At 38.2% G+C, this 21,767-nt stretch overlaps 1 protein-coding gene across 1 annotated transcript in view; it reads right to left on the bottom strand.

Annotated features, from left to right (window-relative positions):
* LOC121524834 (LIM homeobox transcription factor 1-beta-like) overlaps positions 1-21,767 on the bottom strand; it is an 87,608-nt gene that overhangs the window by 58,389 nt on the left and 7,452 nt on the right. The window contains exon 2 of the mRNA XM_041810348.1: positions 14,884-15,082. Coding sequence (XP_041666282.1) covers positions 14,884-15,082 — 199 coding nt within the window. The remainder of the gene's footprint in view (positions 1-14,883; positions 15,083-21,767) is intronic.

Below are 21,767 nucleotides of genomic sequence, written 5' to 3'. Positions count from 1 at the left end.
TTTCAGACACAGAGAGCAGAGCTGTTTTTGGGTGTTTAAAGTTCATTTTTATGTCTTGAACCAGGAGCTACTGGATTGTGGTTTAATCCACAGAGCAGACAACATTTATTAACACGTTCATTAAAAACAGAATCCTAAAAACAGCTGTAGGGCGTCAGACTGCTCCTGTGGTGGAAAACTTCCACTCACTCTATCCTCTAATAAATCTGCTGTTAAATCTCCAGATTGTTCCCTCTAACCAGCCTTTAGAGACACCAGCAGCTATGAAAGCTGACTGTTCATTCACTACAGGACACACATTTGTTTTATCCTGCAGTATTAACCAACAGTCCATCAGCCCCCCTCCTCAGAACTTCACCGGTCAGTCCAGACAAGCAAACGGAAATATCTTGAATGTCTTTACCGTCTCTCCACAACCTGTACCCCTCCAGGCCTCTGAGGTGACCTGTACCCCACCAGCTGCTGTTCTGTTGCTGTACCTGGTTCCTGAGATGCTGTTCTGTTGCTGTACCTGGTTCCTGAGATGCTGTTCTGTTGCTGTACCTGGTTCCTGAGCTGCTGACTGTGATGGACCGGCGTTCTTCTCTGACATCAGCTGACAGTTCAGTCCTACTGCTTCAGTTCCCTCTGAGGTGTGTCCACACAGAGCTCCATCTGGTTCCCTCAGATGTTAATGGATGGTCCAAACGGGGTCTCCTCTGTTCCCTCCATCATTCAGGCGGAGCAGCAGCTCCGTCCCAGACAGCAGCTCTGTTTTATTAGGAACCAGACGACCCCCTGACTTTGGCATCAGTCAAAGCGGCGCCCCCTGCAGGTGATGATGCCGCAGTAAATCTTCAGCTTGGACTCAGCACGCCGTCCGGGACTCTAAATACCCCTCCTCCCCTCTGAGTGGGGGGTAAAGAAAAGAGTAGAGGGAGCGTGGGGTGAAGGGTAGACTCTGCAGGAGTTTCCTGACGCCGGCGTTTGTAGACGTCACCTGATCGACGGCCGAGTCAGAGCTACAAAAACAAAAGTTCATGAAAACTTTGGAGATCACGTTTCACCGCTTCTACAGCTGCAGATCGACCTCCGTTGACGTCACCCTCCAAGATTAATGCTGCTGCTGCTCTGAGCTAGCTCCACTTCAAACATCAAACACACAGAGGAGGGGGCCTACAGGAGCTGTGGAGGGACATATTTCAGGAGCTTTGCTTCTCAGGACTATTTTTCAAACAGATACGGAGGCCGTGTTCCCCCCTGACCCGTTTGATTCAGCGAAAATGACCCTCAGTCAGGTCAGGTACGGGAGCAAACGCTGGTTTAACACTTCCACACTCCAGAGCCTCAGGGTGGAGGGCTCCACCCCCCACACTTAGACTACATCACACATAAACCCCAGCCAATGAAAGATCCCCGTAGGGAGGTACTCCTGATGCTGCAGCCTCTCGCTGAGCTGCATGATGGCGGCGGGGCAAAGGCCTCAGCGCTCTGATTGGTGGACAGCAAACATCAATCAGGCTGAACGATGCTGGAGGGGATAAAACATGCCTGAGGTACAGCAACAGGACAGCAGCTTTCTGATTCAAAGAGAGCTGAGCAGCCACGACGCTCATCACCTGCCGTTGTTTTGATAGAGAGCCCCCTAGAGGTGGAACTAACTAATACATTCATATGTTAATGAATGTATCTCTGTTATAGCTGGAGGGTTAAATCCTGACCCAGGGAGTCTTAACCTTGGAGTATAACAGCTATGTTCCAGAAAACAAGACCAGCCCTCTGCAGAATGACCCCCCCAAACAACAACAGCCCCCACTGAGACTCCTGCAGCAGCCTGCATGTCTCCTTCTTCTTCAGCTGTAATCCTAACACCTTCTTCTACCCTCCTACGCTCCCTGTCACCATAACAGCCCCATTTTATCAGCCTGTTATGTTTTCATGATGTTTTCAGCACGTCTGCAGACCAACGTTTATCTGCTCTGTTCATGCACATGATCCTGAAACAGGACGTTACCTTCCAAGCCACTTCCTGCATGATCATTGGTCTCTGCATGTTCCACCGTCTCTTTGGAGGAAAAATCACAAAAACACAAATCTGATATTTCTTAAAGTGCATTCTGGTCTTTGTAGGCCCGCTGAGTCCAGTCACATCATTATTAAACCAACAGAACATGTTCAGCTCCAAACATCCAAGACTTCACAGCAGTCTGCAGAAATCTGCTCCAATCTCATCGATCCAACATTTTAAACTAGAACACCGAAGTCAGACACACAATTAAAGCAAACATGCAGCAGCCCTCATCTATCCTGATCCTTCATCTATCCTGATCCTTCATCTATCCTGATCCTTCATCTATCCTGATCCTTCATCTATCCTGATCCTTCATCTATCCTGATCCTTCATCTATCTTGATCCTTCATCTATCCTGATCTTTCATCTATCCTGATCCTTCTATCCTGATTCATCTATCCTGATCCATCTATCCTGATCCATCTATCCTGATCCTTCTATCCTGATTCATCTATCCTGATTCATCTATCCTGATCCATCTATCCTGATCCATCTATCCTGATCCTTCTATCCTGATTCATCTATCCTGATCCTTCATCTATCCTGATCCTTCATCTATCTTGATCCTTCATCTATCCTGATCTTTCATCTATCCTGATCCTTCTATCCTGATTCATCTATCCTGATCCATCTATCCTGATCCATCTATCCTGATCCTTCTATCCTGATTCATCTATCCTGATCCTTCTATCCTGATTCATCTATCCTGATCCTTCTATCCTGATCCTTCTATCCTGGTTCATCTATCCTGATCCATCTATCCTGATCCTTCTATCCTGGTTCATCTATCCTGATCCTTCATCTATCCTGATCTTTCATCTATCCTGATCCTTCTATCCTGATTCATCTATCCTGATCCTTCTATCCTGATCCATCTATCCTGATCCTTCTATCCTGATCCTTCGATCCTGATCCTTCTATCCTGATTCATCTATTATGATCCAACTATTCTGATTCATCTATCCTTATTCTTCTATCCTGATCCTTCTATCCTGATCCATCTATCCTGATCCTTCTATCCTGATCCTTCGATCCTGATCCTTCTATCCTGATTCATCTATTATGATCCAACTATTCTGATTCATCTATCCTTATCCTTCTATCCTGGTCCTTCTATCCTGATCCTACTATCCTGATTCATCTATCCTGATCCTTCTATCCTGGTCCTTCTATCCTGATCCTTCTATCCTGATTCATCTATCCTGATCCTTCTATCCTGATTCATCTATCCTGATTCTTCTATCCTGATTCATCTATCCTGATCCTTCTATCCTGATTCATCTATCCTGATCCTTCTATCCTGATCCATCTATCCTGATCCTTCTATCCTGATCCTTCTATCCTGATCCTTCTGTCCTGATTCATCTATCCTGATCCATCTATCCTGATCCTTCTATCCTGATCCTTCTATCCTGATCCATCTATCCTGATCCGTCGATCCTGATTCGTCTATCCTGATTCTTCTATCCTGATTCATCTATCCTGATCCTTCTATCCTGACTCATCTATCCTGATCTTTCTATCCTGATTCATCTACCCTGATCCTTCTATCCTGATCCTTCTATCCTGATCCATCTATCCTGATTCATCTATCCCGATCCTTCTATCCCGATCCTTCTATCCTGATCCTTCTATCCTGATTCTTCTATCCTGATCCTTCTATCCTGATTCATCTATCCTGATCTTTCTATCCTGATTCATCTATCCTGATCCTTCTATCCTGATTCTTCTATCCTGATCCTTCTATCCTGATTCGTCTGTCCTGATCCTTCTATCCTGATCCTTCTATCCTGATCCTTCTATCCTGATCCATCTATCCTGATCCTTCTATCCTGATTCGTCTATCCTGATTCTTCTATCCTGATTAATCTACCCTGATCCTTCTATCCTGATCCTTCTATCCTGATCCATCTATCCTGATTCATCTATCCTGATCCGTCTATCCTGATTCATCTATCCTGATCTTTCTATCCTGATTCATCTATCCTGATCCTTCTATCCTGATTCATCTATCCTGATCTTTCTATCCTGATTCATCTATCCTGATCCGTCTATCCTGATTCATCTATCCTGATCCTTCTATCCTGATCCTTCTATCCTGATCCATCTATCCTGATCCTTCTATCCTGATTCGTCTATCCTGAATCTTCTATCCTGATTCATCTGTCCTGATCCTTCTATCCTGATCCTTCTATCCTGATCCTTCTATCCTGATCCATCTATCCTGATCCTTCTATCCTGATTCGTCTATCCTGACTCATCTATCCTGATCTTTCTATCCTGATTAATCTACCCTGATCCTTCTATCCTGATCCTTCTATCCTGATCCATCTATCCTGATTCATCTATCCTGATCCTTCTATCCTGATTCATCTATCCTGATCTTTCTATCCTGATTCATCTATCCTGATCCTTCTATCCTGATTAATCTATCCTGATCTTTCTATCCTGATTCATCTATCCTGATCCGTCTATCCTGATTCATCTATCCCGATCCTTCTATCCTGATCCTTCTATCCTGATCCTATTATCCTGATTCTTCTATCCTGATCCTTCTATCCTGATTCATCTATCCTGATCTTTCTATCCTGATTCATCTATCCCGATCCTTCTATCCTGATTCGTCTGTCCTGATCCTTCTATCCTGATCCATCTATCCTGATTCGTCTCTCCTGATCCTTCTATCCTGATCCATCTATCCTGATCCTTCTATCCTGATCCATCTATCCTGATCCTTCTATCCTGATCCTTCTATCCTGTTTCATCTATCCTGTTTCATATATCCAGATTCTTCTATCCTGATCCTTCTATCCTGATTCATCTATCCTGATCCTTCTATCCTGATCCATCTATCCTGATCCTTCTATCCTGATCCTTCTATCCTGTTTCATCTATCCTGTTTCATATATCCTGTTTCATCTATCCTGATCCTTCTATCCTGATCCTTCTATCCTGATTCCTCTATCCTGATCCTTCTATCCTGATTCATCTATCCTGATCCTTCTATCTTGATCCTTCTATCCTGATTCATCTATCCTGATCCTTCTATCCTGATTCATCTATCCTGATCCTTCTATCCTGACCCTTCTATCCTGATCCTTCTATCCTGATTCATCTATCCTGATTCATCTATCCTGATCCTTCTATCCTGATCCATCTATCCTGATCCTTCTATCCTGATCCTTCTATCCTGATCCTTCTATCCTGATCCTTCTATCCTGATTCATCTATCCTGATCCTTCTATCCTGATCCTTCTATCCTGATTCATCTATCCTGATCCTTCTATCCTGATCCATCTATCCTGATCCTTCTATCCTGATTCGTCTATCCTGATTCTTCTATCCTGATTCATCTATCCTGATCCTTCTATCCTGACTCATCTATCCTAATCTTTCTATCCTGATTCATCTATCCTGATCCTTCTATCCTGATCCTTCTATCCTGATCCTTCTATCCTGATTCATCTATCCTGATCTTTCTATCCTGATTCATCTATCCTGATCCTTCTATCCTGATTCATCTATCCTGATCTTTTTATCCTGATTCATCTATCCTGATCCGTCTATCCTGATTCATCTATCCTGATCCTTCTATCCTGATCCTTCTATCCTGATTTTTCTATCCTGATCCTTCTATCCTGATTCATCTATCCTGATCTTTCTATCCTGATTCATCTATCCTGATCCTTCTATCCTGATTCTTCTATCCTGATCCTTCTATCCTGATTCGTCTGTCCTGATCCTTCTATCCTGATCCATCTATCCTGATCCATCTATCCTGATCCTTCTATCCTGATCCTTCTATCCTGATCCTTCTATCCTGTTTCATCTATCCTGTTTCATATATCCTGTTTCATCTATCCTGATCCTTCTATCCTGATCCTTCTATCCTGATCCTTCTATCCTGATGCATCTATCCTGATTCATCTATCCTGATCCTTCTATCTTGATCCTTCTATCCTGATTCATCTATCCTGATCCTTCTATCCTGATCCATCTATCCTGATCCTTCTATCCTGATCCTTCTATCCTGATCCTTCTGTCCTGATTCATCTATTCTGATTCTTCTATCCTGATACATCTATCCTGATCTTTCTATCCTGATTCATCTATCCTGAACCTTCTATCCTGATCCATCTATCCTGATCCTTCTATCCTGATCCTTCTATCCTGATCCTTCTATCCTGATTCATCTGTCCTGATCCTTCTATCCTGATCCTTCTATCCTGATCCTTCTATCCTGATCCATCTATCCTGATCCTTCTATCCTGATTCGTCTATCCTGATTCATCTATCCTGATCCTTCTATCCTGATCCATCTATCCTGATCCTTCTATCCTGATCCTTCTATCCTGATCCTTCTATCCTGATTCATCTATTCTGATTCTTCTATCCTGATACATCTATCCTGATCTTTCTATCCTGATTCATCTATCCTGAACCTTCTATCCTGATCCATCTATCCTGATCCTTCTATCCTGATCCTTCTATCCTGATCCTTCTATCCTGATCCTTCTGTCCTGATTCATCTATCCTGATCCTTCTATCCTGATCCTTCTATCCTGATTCATCTGTCCTGATCCTTCTATCCTGATCCTTCTATCCTGATCCTTCTATCCTGATCCATCTATCCTGATCCTTCTATCCTGATTCGTCTATCCTGATTCATCTATCCTGATCCTTCTATCCTGATTCATCTATCCTGATCCTTCAATCCTGATCCATCTATCCTGATCCTTCTATCCTGATTCATCTATCCTGATCCATCTATCCTGATCCTTCTATCCTGATTCATCTATCCTGATCCTTCTATCCTGATTCATCTATCCTGATCCATCTATCCTGAACCTTCTATCCTGATCCTTCTATCCTGATTCATCTATCCTGATCCATCTATCCTGATCCTTCTATCCTGATTCGTCTATCCTGATTCTTCTATCCTGATTCATCTATCCTGATCCTTCTATCCTGACTCATCTATCCTAATCTTTCTATCCTGATTCATCTACCCTGATCCTTCTATCCTGATCCTTCTATCCTGATCCTTCTATCCTGATTCATCTATCCTGATCTTTCTATCCTGATTCATCTATCCTGATCTTTCTATCCTGATTCATCTATCCTGATCCTTCTATCCTGATTCATCTATCCTGATCTTTTTATCCTGATTCATCTATCCTGATCCGTCTATCCTGATTCATCTATCCTGATCCTTCTATCCTGATCCTTCTATCCTGATTTTTCTATCCTGATCCTTCTATCCTGATTCATCTATCGTGATCTTTCTATCCTGATTCATCTATCCTGATCCTTCTATCCTGATTCTTCTATCCTGATCCTTCTATCCTGATTCGTCTGTCCCGATCCTTCTATCCTGATCCATCTATCCTGATTCATCTATCCTGATCCTTCTATCCTGATCCATCTATCCTGATCCTTCTATCCTGATCCTTCTATCCTGATCCTTCTATCCTGATTCATCTATTCTGATTCTTCTATCCTGATACATCTATCCTGATCTTTCTATCCTGATTCATCTATCCTGAACCTTCTATCCTGATCCATCTATCCTGATCCTTCTATCCTGATCCTTCTATCCTGATCCTTCTGTCCTGATTCATCTATCCTGATCCTTCTATCCTGATCCTTCTATCCTGATTCATCTGTCCTGATCCTTCTATCCTGATCCTTCTATCCTGATCCTTCTATCCTGATCCATCTATCCTGATCCTTCTATCCTGATTCGTCTATCCTGATTCATCTATCCTGATCCTTCTATCCTGATTCATCTATCCTGATCCTTCAATCCTGATCCTTCTATCCTGATCCTTCTATCCTGATTCTTCTATCCTGATCCATCTATCCTGATCCTTCTATCCTGATTCATCTATCCTGATCCTTCTATCCTGATTCATCTATCCTGATCCATCTATCCTGAACCTTCTATCCTGATCCTTCTATCCTGATTAATCTATCCTGATCCTTCTATCCTGATTCATCTATCCTGATTCATCTATCCTGATCCTTCTATCCTGATTCATCTATCCTGAACCTTCTATCCTGATCCTTTTATCCTGATCCTTCTATCCTGATTCATCTATCCTGATCCTTCTATCCTGATCCTTCTATCCTGATCCTTGTATCCTGATTCATCTATCCTGATCCTTCTATCCTGGTCCATCTATCCTGATCCTTCTATCTTGATCCATCTATCCTGATCCTTCTATCCTGATTCATCTATCCTGATCCATCTATCCTGATCCTTCTATCCTGATCCTTCTATCCCGATCCATCTATCCTGATCCTTCTATCCTGATCCTTCTATCCTGATCCTTCTATCCTGTTTCATCTATCCTGATCCTTCTATCCTGATCCTTCTATCCTGATCCATCTATCCTGATCCTTCTATCCTGTTTCATCTATCCTGTTTCATCTATCCTGTTTCATCTATCCTGATCCCTCTATCCTGATCCTTCTATCCTGATCCTTCTATCCTGTTTCATCTATCCTGATCCTTCTATCCTGATCCATCTATCCTGATCCTTCTATCCTGTTTCATCTATCCTGTTTCATCTTTCCTGTTTCATCTATCCTGATCCTTCTATCCTGATCCATCTATCCTGATCCTTCTATCCTGTTCCATCTATCCTGTTCCTTCTATCCTGATCCATCTATCCTGATCCTTCTATCCTGATTCATCTATCCTGATCCTTCTATCCTGATTCATCTATCCTGATCCTTCTATCCTGATCCATCTATCCTGATCCTTCTATCCTGATCCTTCAATCCTGTTCCATCTATCCTGTTCCGTCTATCCTGATTCATCTATCCTGATCCTTCTATCCTGATCCTTCTATCCTGATTCATCTGTCCTGATCCTTCTATCCTGATCCTTCTATCCTGATCCTTCTATCCTGATCCATCTATCCTGATCCTTCTATCCTGATTCGTCTATCCTGATCCTTCTATCCTGATTCGTCTATCCTGATCCTTCTATCCTGTTCCATCTATCCTGTTCCATCTATCCTGTTTCATCTATCCTGATCCTTCTATCCTGTTCCATCTATCCTGTTTCATCTATCCTGTTTCATCTATCCTGTTTCATCTATCCTGTTTCATCTATCCTGATCCCTCTATCCTGATCCATCTATCCTGATCCTTCTATCCTGTTTCATCTATCCTGTTTCATCTTTCCTGTTTCATCTATCCTGATCCTTCTATCCTGATCCTTCTATCCTGTTCCATCTATCCTGTTTCATCTATCCTGTTTCATCTATCCTGATCCTTCTATCCTGGTCCTTCTATCCTGTTTCATCTATCCTGTTTCATCTATCCTGTTTCATCTATCCTGATCCCTCTATCCTGATCCTTCTATCCTGTTTCATTTATCCTGTTTCATCTTTCCTGTTTCATCTATCCTGATCCTTCTATCGTGATCCATCTATCCTGATCCTTCTATCCTGTTTCATCTATCCTGTTTCATCTATCCTGATCCATCTATCCTGTTCCATCTATCCTGATCCATCTATCCTGATCCTTCTATCCTGATTCATCTATCCTGATCCTTCTATCCTGATTCATCTATCCTGATCCTTCTATCCTGATCCATCTTTCCTGATCCTTCTATCCTGATTCATCTATCCTGATCCTTCTATCCTGATCCTTCTGTCCTGATTCATCTATCCTGATCCTTCTATCCTGATCCTTCTATCCTGATTCATCTGTCCTGATCCTTCTATCCTGATCCTTCTATCCTGATCCATCTATCCTAATCCTTCTATCCTGATTCGTCTATCCTGATCCTTCTATCCTGTTCCATCTATCCTGTTCCGTCTATCCTGTTTCATCTATCCTGATCCTTCTATCCTGTTCCATCTATCCTGATCCATCTATCCTGTTTCATCTATCCTGATCCTTCTATCCTGTTCCATCTATCCTGTTTCATCTATCCTGTTTCATCTATCCTGTTTCATCTATCCTGTTTCATCTGTCCTGATTCATCTATCCTGTTTCATCTATCCTGATCCCTCTATCCTGATCCTTCTTTCCTGATCCTTCTATCCTGTTTCATCTATCCTGATCCCTCTATCCTGATCCCTCTATCCTGATCCTTCTATCCTGATCCTTCTATCCTGATCCTTCTATCCTGATCCTTCTATCCTGATTCATCTATCCTGATTCATCTATCCTGATCCATCTATCCTGTTTCATCTATCCTGATTCATCTATCCTGTTTCAACTAACCTGATCCTTCTATCCGGTTTCATATATCCTGTTTCATCTATCCTGTTTCATCTATCCTGTTTCATCTATCCTGATCCATCTATCCTGTTTCATCTATCCTGTTCCATCTATCCTGTTCCATCTATCCTGTTTCATCTATCCTGATCCTTCTATCCTGTTCCATCTATCCTGTTCCATCTATCCTGTTCCATCTATCCTGATCCTTCTATCCTGATCCCTCTATCCTGATCCTTCTATCCTGTTCCATCTATCCTGTTTCATCTATCCTGATCCTTCTATCCTGTTCCATCTATCCTGATCCATCTATCCTGTTTCATCTATCCTGTTCCATCTATCCTGTTCCATCTATCCTGTTTCATCTATCCTGTTCCATCTATCCTGTTCCATCTATCCTGTTTCATCTATCCTGATCCTTCTATCCTGTTCCATCTATCCTGTTCCATCTATCCTGTTTCATCTATCCTGATCCTTCTATCCTGTTCCATCTATCCTGTTTCATCTATCCTGTTCCATCTATCCTGTTCCATCTATCCTGTTTCATCTATCCTGATCCTTCTATCCTGTTCCATCTATCCTGTTCCATCTATCCTGTTTCATCTATCCTGATCCTTCTATCCTGTTCCATCTATCCTGTTTCATCTATCCTGTTTCATCTATCCTGTTTCATCTATCCTGATCCCTCTATCCTGATCCTTCTATCCTGTTTCATCTATCCTGTTTCATCTTTCCTGTTTCATCTATCCTGATCCTTCTATCGTGATCCATCTATCCTGATCCTTCTATCCTGTTTCATCTATCCTGTTTCATCTATCCTGATCCATCTATCCTGTTCCATCTATCCTGATCCATCTATCCTGATCCTTCTATCCTGATTCATCTATCCTGATCCTTCTATCCTGATTCATCTATCCTGATCCTTCTATCCTGATCCATCTTTCCTGATCCTTCTATCCTGATTCATCTATCCTGATCCTTCTATCCTGATCCTTCTGTCCTGATTCATCTATCCTGATCCTTCTATCCTGATCCTTCTATCCTGATTCATCTGTCCTGATCCTTCTATCCTGATCCTTCTATCCTGATCCATCTATCCTAATCCTTCTATCCTGATTCGTCTATCCTGATCCTTCTATCCTGTTCCATCTATCCTGTTCCGTCTATCCTGTTTCATCTATCCTGATCCTTCTATCCTGTTCCATCTATCCTGTTTCATCTATCCTGTTTCATCTATCCTGTTTCATCTATCCTGTTTCATCTGTCCTGATTCATCTATCCTGTTTCATCTATCCTGATCCCTCTATCCTGATCCTTCTTTCCTGATCCTTCTATCCTGTTTCATCTATCCTGATCCCTCTATCCTGATCCCTCTATCCTGATCCTTCTATCCTGATCCTTCTATCCTGATCCTTCTATCCTGATCCTTCTATCCTGATTCATCTATCCTGATTCATCTATCCTGATCCATCTATCCTGTTTCATCTATCCTGATTCATCTATCCTGTTTCAACTAACCTGATCCTTCTATCCGGTTTCATATATCCTGTTTCATCTATCCTGTTTCATCTATCCTGTTTCATCTATCCTGATCCATCTATCCTGTTTCATCTATCCTGTTCCATCTATCCTGTTCCATCTATCCTGTTTCATCTATCCTGATCCTTCTATCCTGTTCCATCTATCCTGTTCCATCTATCCTGTTCCATCTATCCTGATCCTTCTATCCTGATCCCTCTATCCTGATCCTTCTATCCTGTTCCATCTATCCTGTTTCATCTATCCTGATCCTTCTATCCTGTTCCATCTATCCTGATCCATCTATCCTGTTTCATCTATCCTGTTCCATCTATCCTGTTCCATCTATCCTGTTTCATCTATCCTGTTTCATCTATCCTGATCCTTCTATCCTGTTCCATCTATCCTGATCCATCTATCCTGTTTCATCTATCCTGTTCCATCTATCCTGATCCTTCTATCCTGATCCCTCTATCCTGATCCTTCTATCCTGTTCCATCTATCCTGTTTCATCTATCCTGATCCTTCTATCCTGTTCCATCTATCCTGATCCATCTATCCTGTTTCATCTATCCTGTTCCATCTATCCTGTTTCATCTATCCTGATCCTTCTATCCTGTTCCATCTATCCTGTTCCATCTATCCTGTTCCATCTATCCTGTTTCATCAATCCTGATCCTTCTATCCTGTTCCATCTATCCTGTTTCATCTATCCTGTTCCATCTATCCTGTTTCATCTATCCTGTTTCATCAATCCTGATCCTTCTATCCTGTTCCATCTATCCTGTTCCATCTATCCTGTTTCATCTATCCTGATCCTTCTATCCTGTTCCATCTATCCTGTTTCATCTATCCTGTTCCATCTATCCTGTTTCATCTATCCTGTTTCATCAATCCTGATCCTTCTATCCTGTTCCATCTATCCTGTTCCATCTATCCTGTTTCATCTATCCTGATCCATCTATCCTGTTTCATCTATCCTGTTCCATCTATCCTGTTCCATCTATCCTGTTTCATCTATCCTGATCCTTCTATCCTGTTCCATCTATCCTGTTCCATCTATCCTGTTCCATCTATCCTGATCCTTCTATCCTGATCCCTCTATCCTGATCCTTCTATCCTGTTCCATCTATCCTGTTTCATCTATCCTGATCCTTCTATCCTGTTCCATCTATCCTGATCCATCTATCCTGTTTCATCTATCCTGTTCCATCTATCCTGTTCCATCTATCCTGTTTCATCTATCCTGTTTCATCTATCCTGATCCTTCTATCCTGTTCCATCTATCCTGATCCATCTATCCTGTTTCATCTATCCTGTTCCATCTATCCTGATCCTTCTATCCTGATCCCTCTATCCTGATCCTTCTATCCTGTTCCATCTATCCTGTTTCATCTATCCTGATCCTTCTATCCTGTTCCATCTATCCTGATCCATCTATCCTGTTTCATCTATCCTGTTCCATCTATCCTGTTTCATCTATCCTGATCCTTCTATCCTGTTCCATCTATCCTGTTCCATCTATCCTGTTCCATCTATCCTGTTTCATCAATCCTGATCCTTCTATCCTGTTCCATCTATCCTGTTTCATCTATCCTGTTCCATCTATCCTGTTTCATCTATCCTGTTTCATCAATCCTGATCCTTCTATCCTGTTCCATCTATCCTGTTTCATCAATCCTGATCCTTCTATCCTGTTCCATCTATCCTGTTTCATCTATCCTGTTCCATCTATCCTGTTCCATCTATCCTGTTTCATCTATCCTGATCCTTCTATCCTGTTCCATCTATCCTGTTCCATCTATCCTGTTCCATCTATCCTGATCCTTCTATCCTGATCCCTCTATCCTGATCCTTCTATCCTGTTCCATCTATCCTGTTTCATCTATCCTGATCCTTCTATCCTGTTCCATCTATCCTGATCCATCTATCCTGTTTCATCTATCCTGTTCCATCTATCCTGTTCCATCTATCCTGTTTCATCTATCCTGTTTCATCTATCCTGATCCTTCTATCCTGTTCCATCTATCCTGATCCATCTATCCTGTTTCATCTATCCTGTTCCATCTATCCTGATCCTTCTATCCTGATCCCTCTATCCTGATCCTTCTATCCTGTTCCATCTATCCTGTTTCATCTATCCTGATCCTTCTATCCTGTTCCATCTATCCTGATCCATCTATCCTGTTTCATCTATCCTGTTCCATCTATCCTGTTTCATCTATCCTGATCCTTCTATCCTGTTCCATCTATCCTGTTCCATCTATCCTGTTCCATCTATCCTGTTTCATCAATCCTGATCCTTCTATCCTGTTCCATCTATCCTGTTTCATCTATCCTGTTCCATCTATCCTGTTTCATCTATCCTGTTTCATCAATCCTGATCCTTCTATCCTGTTCCATCTATCCTGTTCCATCTATCCTGTTTCATCTATCCTGATCCTTCTATCCTGTTCCATCTATCCTGTTTCATCTATCCTGTTTCATCTATCCTGATCTTTATTGCTGATGATGTCTGGTTTTTATTCTCCAGTATTTTTGGTGAATTCTGACATTTTGGTTCCAGCAGCCCAGAGACAACAACAACATCTCTGACTCCTTTAAATTTATTCTCATATTTTTATTTGGATGAATCTAAATCTGAAATTTTCAGGGATTCCTGTCCAACAAAAATAAACAATTATGGGAATATTCATCCACCTCATAGAGCTGTTTTCTTTAAACACACACACACCTACACACACACACACACACACACATTTTTATTTTTAAACCCCTCTAGACCAAATGAGTTTTAAAAAGCTGACTGACTCCTCTGCACCAGGAGACCTCAGATGTAGAAATTACCTTTAAATATTTATATTAGAAAAGACTAAAAATGATATTAATATTATTAATAATAATATCAACATTCATAATTATTGTTGTTGTGATTATTATCATTCAAAATTATAACAATAATAAGATAATGAATGTTTGTTATTACAGTAATAATAATATTCATCAGACGCTGATGATCGCTGGGTTGTCTAATTGTCTCTGAGGTCCCGCTAAAGTCCAGGGTTAGATGGTCTTACCTCCGGTAGTCCTCTCGACAGTACACCTTTGAGTCTCTGCAGTAGCAGGTGGAGGTGAGCTGCTGCTGGCACGCGCAGCACTGCAGACACTGCTCGTGCCAGGAGGCGTCATTGACCCGCAGCAGGAAGCGGTCAGAGATGATCCGCGTGCACCCAGAACACACCGCGTGGTGCTGCTGCTGACGGGGGGAGCACGAGCCTGGAAGACAAGGAGGGGTCAAAGGTATAAATACGAGCACGAGCCTGGAAGACAAGGAGGGTTAGAATAAAGGAGCCAAAATCCTCGGACCGTAGATGAAGAGGGCTCTGGAGGATTTTTGTTTTTTATTATTTCATAAATAGGGGAGAAGCGCGTGCATGTTAGTGTTTAATGTGAAATATCATCAGGTCTAACAACAGCACAGCAAGTCTTTATGTGCACGCGCATGTTGTTATCGTTATTTTATTATTATTATTATTATCATTATTATTATTGTTATTTATTATTATATCATTATTACTATTATCATTGATGTTGTTATTATTTCATTATTATTATTATTATTATTATTATTATTATTATTATTATTATCATTATTATTATTGTTATTTATTATTATTGTTATTTATTATTATATCATTATTACTATTATCATTGATGTTGTTATTATTTTATTATTATTACCGTTGTTGATATTATTATTTTTAGTATTATCATTATTATATTTATATATATTTTTGTATTCTTTAAGGAACCTTCCTGCAGGGACATTTAAAGGTTCCTTAAAGAAAGTTCTGGAAGGTTCTCAGGATTTCTTTTTAATTGCTGAGGCAGCAGAAATCGTTCTTCATTTCTACATTTAAACATTTGAATCTCAGGACCGTCAGAGGGTCTGAACAGAATAAATCTCTTCTTTCTTTCTGGTGTAAAAACGGTTTATTTTAGAGAAGAGAACCAGGAGGATTTAAGGTTGGTAAAAATGATCAAATAATCTTTTATTTAAAAGTAAAATTATAGAATAATAGAGAAGCAAACATTAGTGAAGAAAACTGCTGATGAAGAAAGTTCTAGAAAAATCTCTGATCCAGGATTATATAATTATATATCTAATAATTAATACATTAAATAACGAATAATGATATATAATAATAATAATAATAATAATAATAATAATAATAATAATAATTAATACATTAAATAACGAATAATGATATAATAATAATAATAATAATAATAATAATAATAATAATTAATACATTAAATAACGAATAATGATATAATAATAATAATAATAATAATAATAATAATAATAATAATAATAATTAATACATTAAATAACGAATAATGATATATAATAATAATAATAATAATAATAATAATAATAATAATTAATACATTAAATAACGAATAATGATATAATAATAATAATAATAATAATAATAATAATAATAATAATAATTAATACATTAAATAACGAATAATGATATAATAATAATAATAATAATAATAATAATAATAATAATAATAATCAGAGGCTGCTGGCAGACATGGAGGTTTAAATATTCTTGGTGATTTTTTTGCTGCCAGCAGAAACAGGCTGATCCTTTTTTTATTTTCATAGAAATAAAATCTTTTTTTTTCCCGCTCTGACGGTCAGAGGAAATAAAAATGTTTTATTGTTGCTCAGGCCTCGGTGAACATCGAGGATCTTAGAGAGGAAAATCACGGATATAAAGTCACACAAATATAAATAAATATAAACAAATCTCAGAGTCTATGAGCCAGGACAGGATCACTGATATTAAATATTATTTCTGAGGCCTGAGGCCGGACCAGGACCAGGACCAGGACCAGCTGAAGAAAAGAACCACAAAAACCTGAACATGATCAGAGTCCGGATGAAGACGGGATCATTTCTTTAGAGGTAAAAATGTCACATTAAAAACGAGCCTTCAACATTTAGATGAACATTTATATGTTCATATTAATATATCAATATTAACATTAACATTAACATTAATATATTAACATTAACATTAACATTAATATATTAACATTAACATTAACATTAACATTAAAACTAATATATTCATATTAATATATCAATATTAACATTAACATTAATATATTAACATTAACATTAACATTAAAACTAATATATTCATATTAATATATCAATATTGATGTTAACATTAACATTAACATTAACATTAATATATTAACATTAACATTAACATTAAAACTAATATATTAATATTAATATATCAATATTAACATTAACATTAATATATTAACATTAACATTAACATTAAAACTAATATATTCATATTAATATATCAATATTGATGTTAACATTAACATTAACATTAACATTAATATATTAACATTAACATTAAAACTAATATATTAATATTAATATATCAATATTAACATTAACATTAACATTAATATATTAACATTAACATTAAAACTAATATATTAATATTAATATATCAATATTAACATTAACATTAAAATATTAACATTAACATTAATATATTAACATTAACATTAACATATTAACATTAACATTAACATTAATATATTAACATTAACATTAATATATTAACATTAACATTAATATATTAACATTAACATTAATATATTAACATTAACATTAATATATTAACATTAACATTAACATTAATATATTAACATTAACATTAATATATTAACATTAACATTAATATATTAACATTAACATTAATATATTAACATTAACATTAATATATTAACATTAACATTAACATTAATATATTAACATTAACATTAATATATTAACATTAACATTAACATATTAACATTAACATTAACATTAATATATTAACATTAACATTAATATATTAACATTAACATTCTGACGGGGTTTTATCCTGATCACATCAATCTGCTTTTATTCCAGAGAAATGATGAATCTGGAGTTTAATGATGAGAGAAAAATATTCAGAGGAGGAAGAATCAGAGATAAAAACTTTAGTTTAAACTCTAGATGAAGATTTATCCGGTGGTCTGCCTTTAAAAATCACTCAGAGAGAAATCTTCCATAGAAACACAAGAAAACAAACTTAAATCTAAAGAACATTTCTCCTTTCTCTGACCGGACTGAACACAGAAACACCTGGTCTGACCGAGGCTATGACATCCCGGTCTGACCGAGGCTCTAACATCCATCCCGGTCTGACCGAGGCTCTGACATCCCGGTCTGACCGAGGCTCTGACATCCCGGTCTGACCGAGGCTCTAACATCCATCCCGGTCTGACCGAGGCTCTGACATCCCGGTCTGACCGAGGCTCTGACATCCATCCCGGTCTGACCGAGGCTCATGATTATTACTCATCGATGTGATGATTTCTATCTCGGGTTAATTTTTCCTGATTCAGACCTAAATCTCAGATTTTCTTCTTATTCAGTGATAAAAAGGTCAAACAGAAAATCAGAAATTAGGACTGAGAAAAGAGAGAGAAGAGGAAAACTCAGCACAGACAGCAGCATAAGAAAGATTTCCTGATCTGGCGGAAGAACTTTGATTCTGTGCGTAAAACGGCATTTACTCTGGATTATTCTGGATTATTCCGGACTACAGGGACAGTGGTGAAGGTCCGGGTCCGTGTCTAAAGATAAAAATCAAAAATGTTGAATTTCCTCTCATTAATGAGGACCGGGGATTCTGCAGCTCTCAGGTTTTTCTGTGGATTTATCAGGACAGAAAGGAAAACCCTGAATCATCAGACTGACGTCAGTGTGAGAATAAAAACAGGAATAAAACATAAATCAGTCTAAATATTAGAGTTCAGTGGTTAAAGGAGCAGTCCGTAGACTGTCAGAATGTGATTGATCTGATTTTAGATCTTTGATTATTAATGACAGTTTATTATCTCAGCTGTTTACAGAAGAGGAGGAGTCACGTGACCCTGCGCCCTCACAGACAGGATGTGACTGAAAGTCTACAATAAAGGCCTCTTTACAGCAGTCAGTCTCATCTATGGAAACACTTGAACCAATCAGAAGTGTCCAGAGATAAATGTGTGAGTTTGGATCTTTGGTGATTGGACAAAGAGACGGACAGGAAACGCCCACATTTACTCACAATCAATTCAGATATAGGCCAAATGTCTGCTAAGGGCTTCCGTACATCCAAGACTTTCTGCTGCAAATCCTTCAGCCACATCCTGGACCAATGTTTGACCCCGCAGCTGAGAACTAAAGAACCAAAGAACCAAGGAACTAAGAACTAAAGAACTAAAGAACCAAGGAAGTAAGAACTAAAGAACTAAAGAACCAAGGAACTAAGAACTAAAGAACCAAAGAACCAAGGAACTAAGAACTAAAGAACTAAAGAACCAAGGAAGTAAGAACTAAAGAACTAAAGAACCAAGGAACTAAGAACTAAAGAACCAAAGAACCAAGGAACTAAGAACTAAAGAACTAAAGAACCAAGGAAGTAAGAACTAAAGAACTAAAGAACCAAGGAACTAAGAACTAAAGAACCAAAGAACCAAGGAACTAAGAACTAAAGAACTAAAGAACCAAGGAACTAAGAACTAAAGAACCAAAGAACCAAGGAACTAAGAACTAAAGAACTAAAGAACCAAGGAACTAAGAACTAAAGAACTAAAGAACCAAGGAACTAAGAACTAAAGAACCAAAGAACCAAGGAACTAAGAACTAAAGAACTAAAGAACCAAGGAACTAAGAACTAAAGAACCAAAGAACCAAGGAACTAAGAACTAAAGAACAAAAGAACCAAGGAAGTAAGAACTAAAGAACTAAAGAACCAAGGAACTAAGAACTAAAGAACCAAAGAACCAAGGAACTAAGAACTAAAGAACTAAAGAACCAAGGAACTAAGAACTAAAGAACTAAAGAACCAAGGAAGTAAGAACTAAAGAACTAAAGAACCAAGGAACTAAGAACTAAAGAACTAAAGAACCAAGGAAGTAAGAACTAAAGAACTAAAGAACCAAGGAACTAAGAACTAAAGAACCAAAGAACCAAGGAACTAAGAACTAAAGAACTAAAGAACCAAGGAAGTAAGAACTAAAGAACTAAAGAACCAAGGAACCAAGGAACTAAGAACTAAAGAACCAAGGAAGTAAGAACTAAAGAACTAAAGAACCAAAGAACCAAGGAACTAAGAACTAAAGAACTAAAGAACCAAGGAACTAAGAACTAAAGAACCAAAGAACCAAGGAACTAAGAACTAAAGAACTAAAGAACCAAGGAACTAAGAACTAAAGAACTAAAGAACCAAGGAACTAAGAACTAAAGAACTAAAGAACCAAGGAACTAAGAACTAAAGAACTAAAGAACCAAGGAACTAAGAACTAAAGAACCAAAGAACCAAGGAACTAAGAACTAAAGAACAAAAGAACCAAGGAAGTAAGAACTAAAGAACTAAAGAACCAAGGAACTAAGAACTAAAGAACCAAAGAACCAAGGAACTAAGAACTAAAGAACTAAAGAACCAAGGAACTAAGAACTAAAGAACCAAAGAACCAAGGAACTAAGAACTAAAGAACTAAAGAACCAAGGAACTAAGAACTAAAGAACCAAAGAACCAAGGAACTAAGAACTAAAGAACAAAAGAACCAAGGAACTAAGAACTAAAGAACTAAAGAACCAAGGAACTAAGAACTAAAGAACCAAAGAACCAAGGAACTAAGAACTAAAGAACTAAAGAACCAAGGAACTAAGAACTAAAGAACTAAAGAACCAAGGAAGTAAGAACTAAAGAACTAAAGAACCAAGGAACTAAGAACTAAAGAACTAAAGAACCAAGGAAGTAAGAACTAAAGAACTAAAGAACCAAGGAACTAAGAACTAAAGAACCAAAGAACCAAGGAACTAAGAACTAAAGAACTAAAGAACCAAGGAAGTAAGAACTAAAGAACTAAAGAACCAAGGAACCAAGGAACTAAGAACTAAAGAACCAAGGAAGTAAGAACTAAAGAACTAAAGAACCAAAGAACCAAGGAACTAAGAACTAAAGAACTAAAGAACCAAGGAACTAAGAACTAAAGAACCAAAGAACCAAGGAACTAAGAACTAAAGAACTAAAGAACCAAGGAACTAAGAACTAAAGAACTAAAGAACCAAGGAACTAAGAACTAAAGAACTAAAGAACCAAGGAACTAAGAACTAAAGAACTAAAGAACCAAGGAACTAAGAACTAAAGAACCAAAGAACCAAGGAACTAAGAACTAAAGAACAAAAGAACCAAGGAAGTAAGAACTAAAGAACTAAAGAACCAAGGAACTAAGAACTAAAGAACCAAAGAACCAAGGAACTAAGAACTAAAGAACTAAAGAACCAAGGAACTAAGAACTAAAGAACTAAAGAACTAAAGAACCAAGGAACTAAGAACTAAAGAACCAAAGAACCAAGGAACTAAGAACTAAAGAACTAAAGAACCAAAGAACTAAGAACTAAAGAACTAAAGAACCAAAGAACTAAGGAACTAAGAACTAAAGAACTAAAGAACCAAGGAACTAAGAACTAAAGAACCAAAGAACCAAGGAACTAAGAACTAAAGAACTAAAGAACCAAGGAACTAAGAACTAAAGAACTAAAGAACCAAGGAACTAAGAACTAAAGAACTAAAGAACCAAGGAACTAAGAACTAAAGAACCAAAGAACCAAGGAACTAAGAACTAAAGAACTAAAGAACCAAAGAACTAAGAACTAAAGAACTAAAGAACCAAAGAACTAAGAACTAAAGAACTAAAGAACCAAGGAACTAAGAACTAAAGAACTAAAGAACCAAGGAACTAAGAACTAAAGAACCAAAGAACCAAGGAACTAAGAACTAAAGAACTAAAGAACCAAGGAACTAAGAACTAAAGAACTAAAGAACCAAGGAACTAA

Source organism: Cheilinus undulatus, linkage group 17 (genome assembly GCF_018320785.1).
Source record: "Cheilinus undulatus linkage group 17, ASM1832078v1, whole genome shotgun sequence".
In the NCBI taxonomy this organism is placed as follows: Eukaryota; Metazoa; Chordata; class Actinopteri; order Labriformes; family Labridae; genus Cheilinus; species Cheilinus undulatus.
This window is presented reverse-complemented; position numbering and strand designations above follow the sequence as displayed.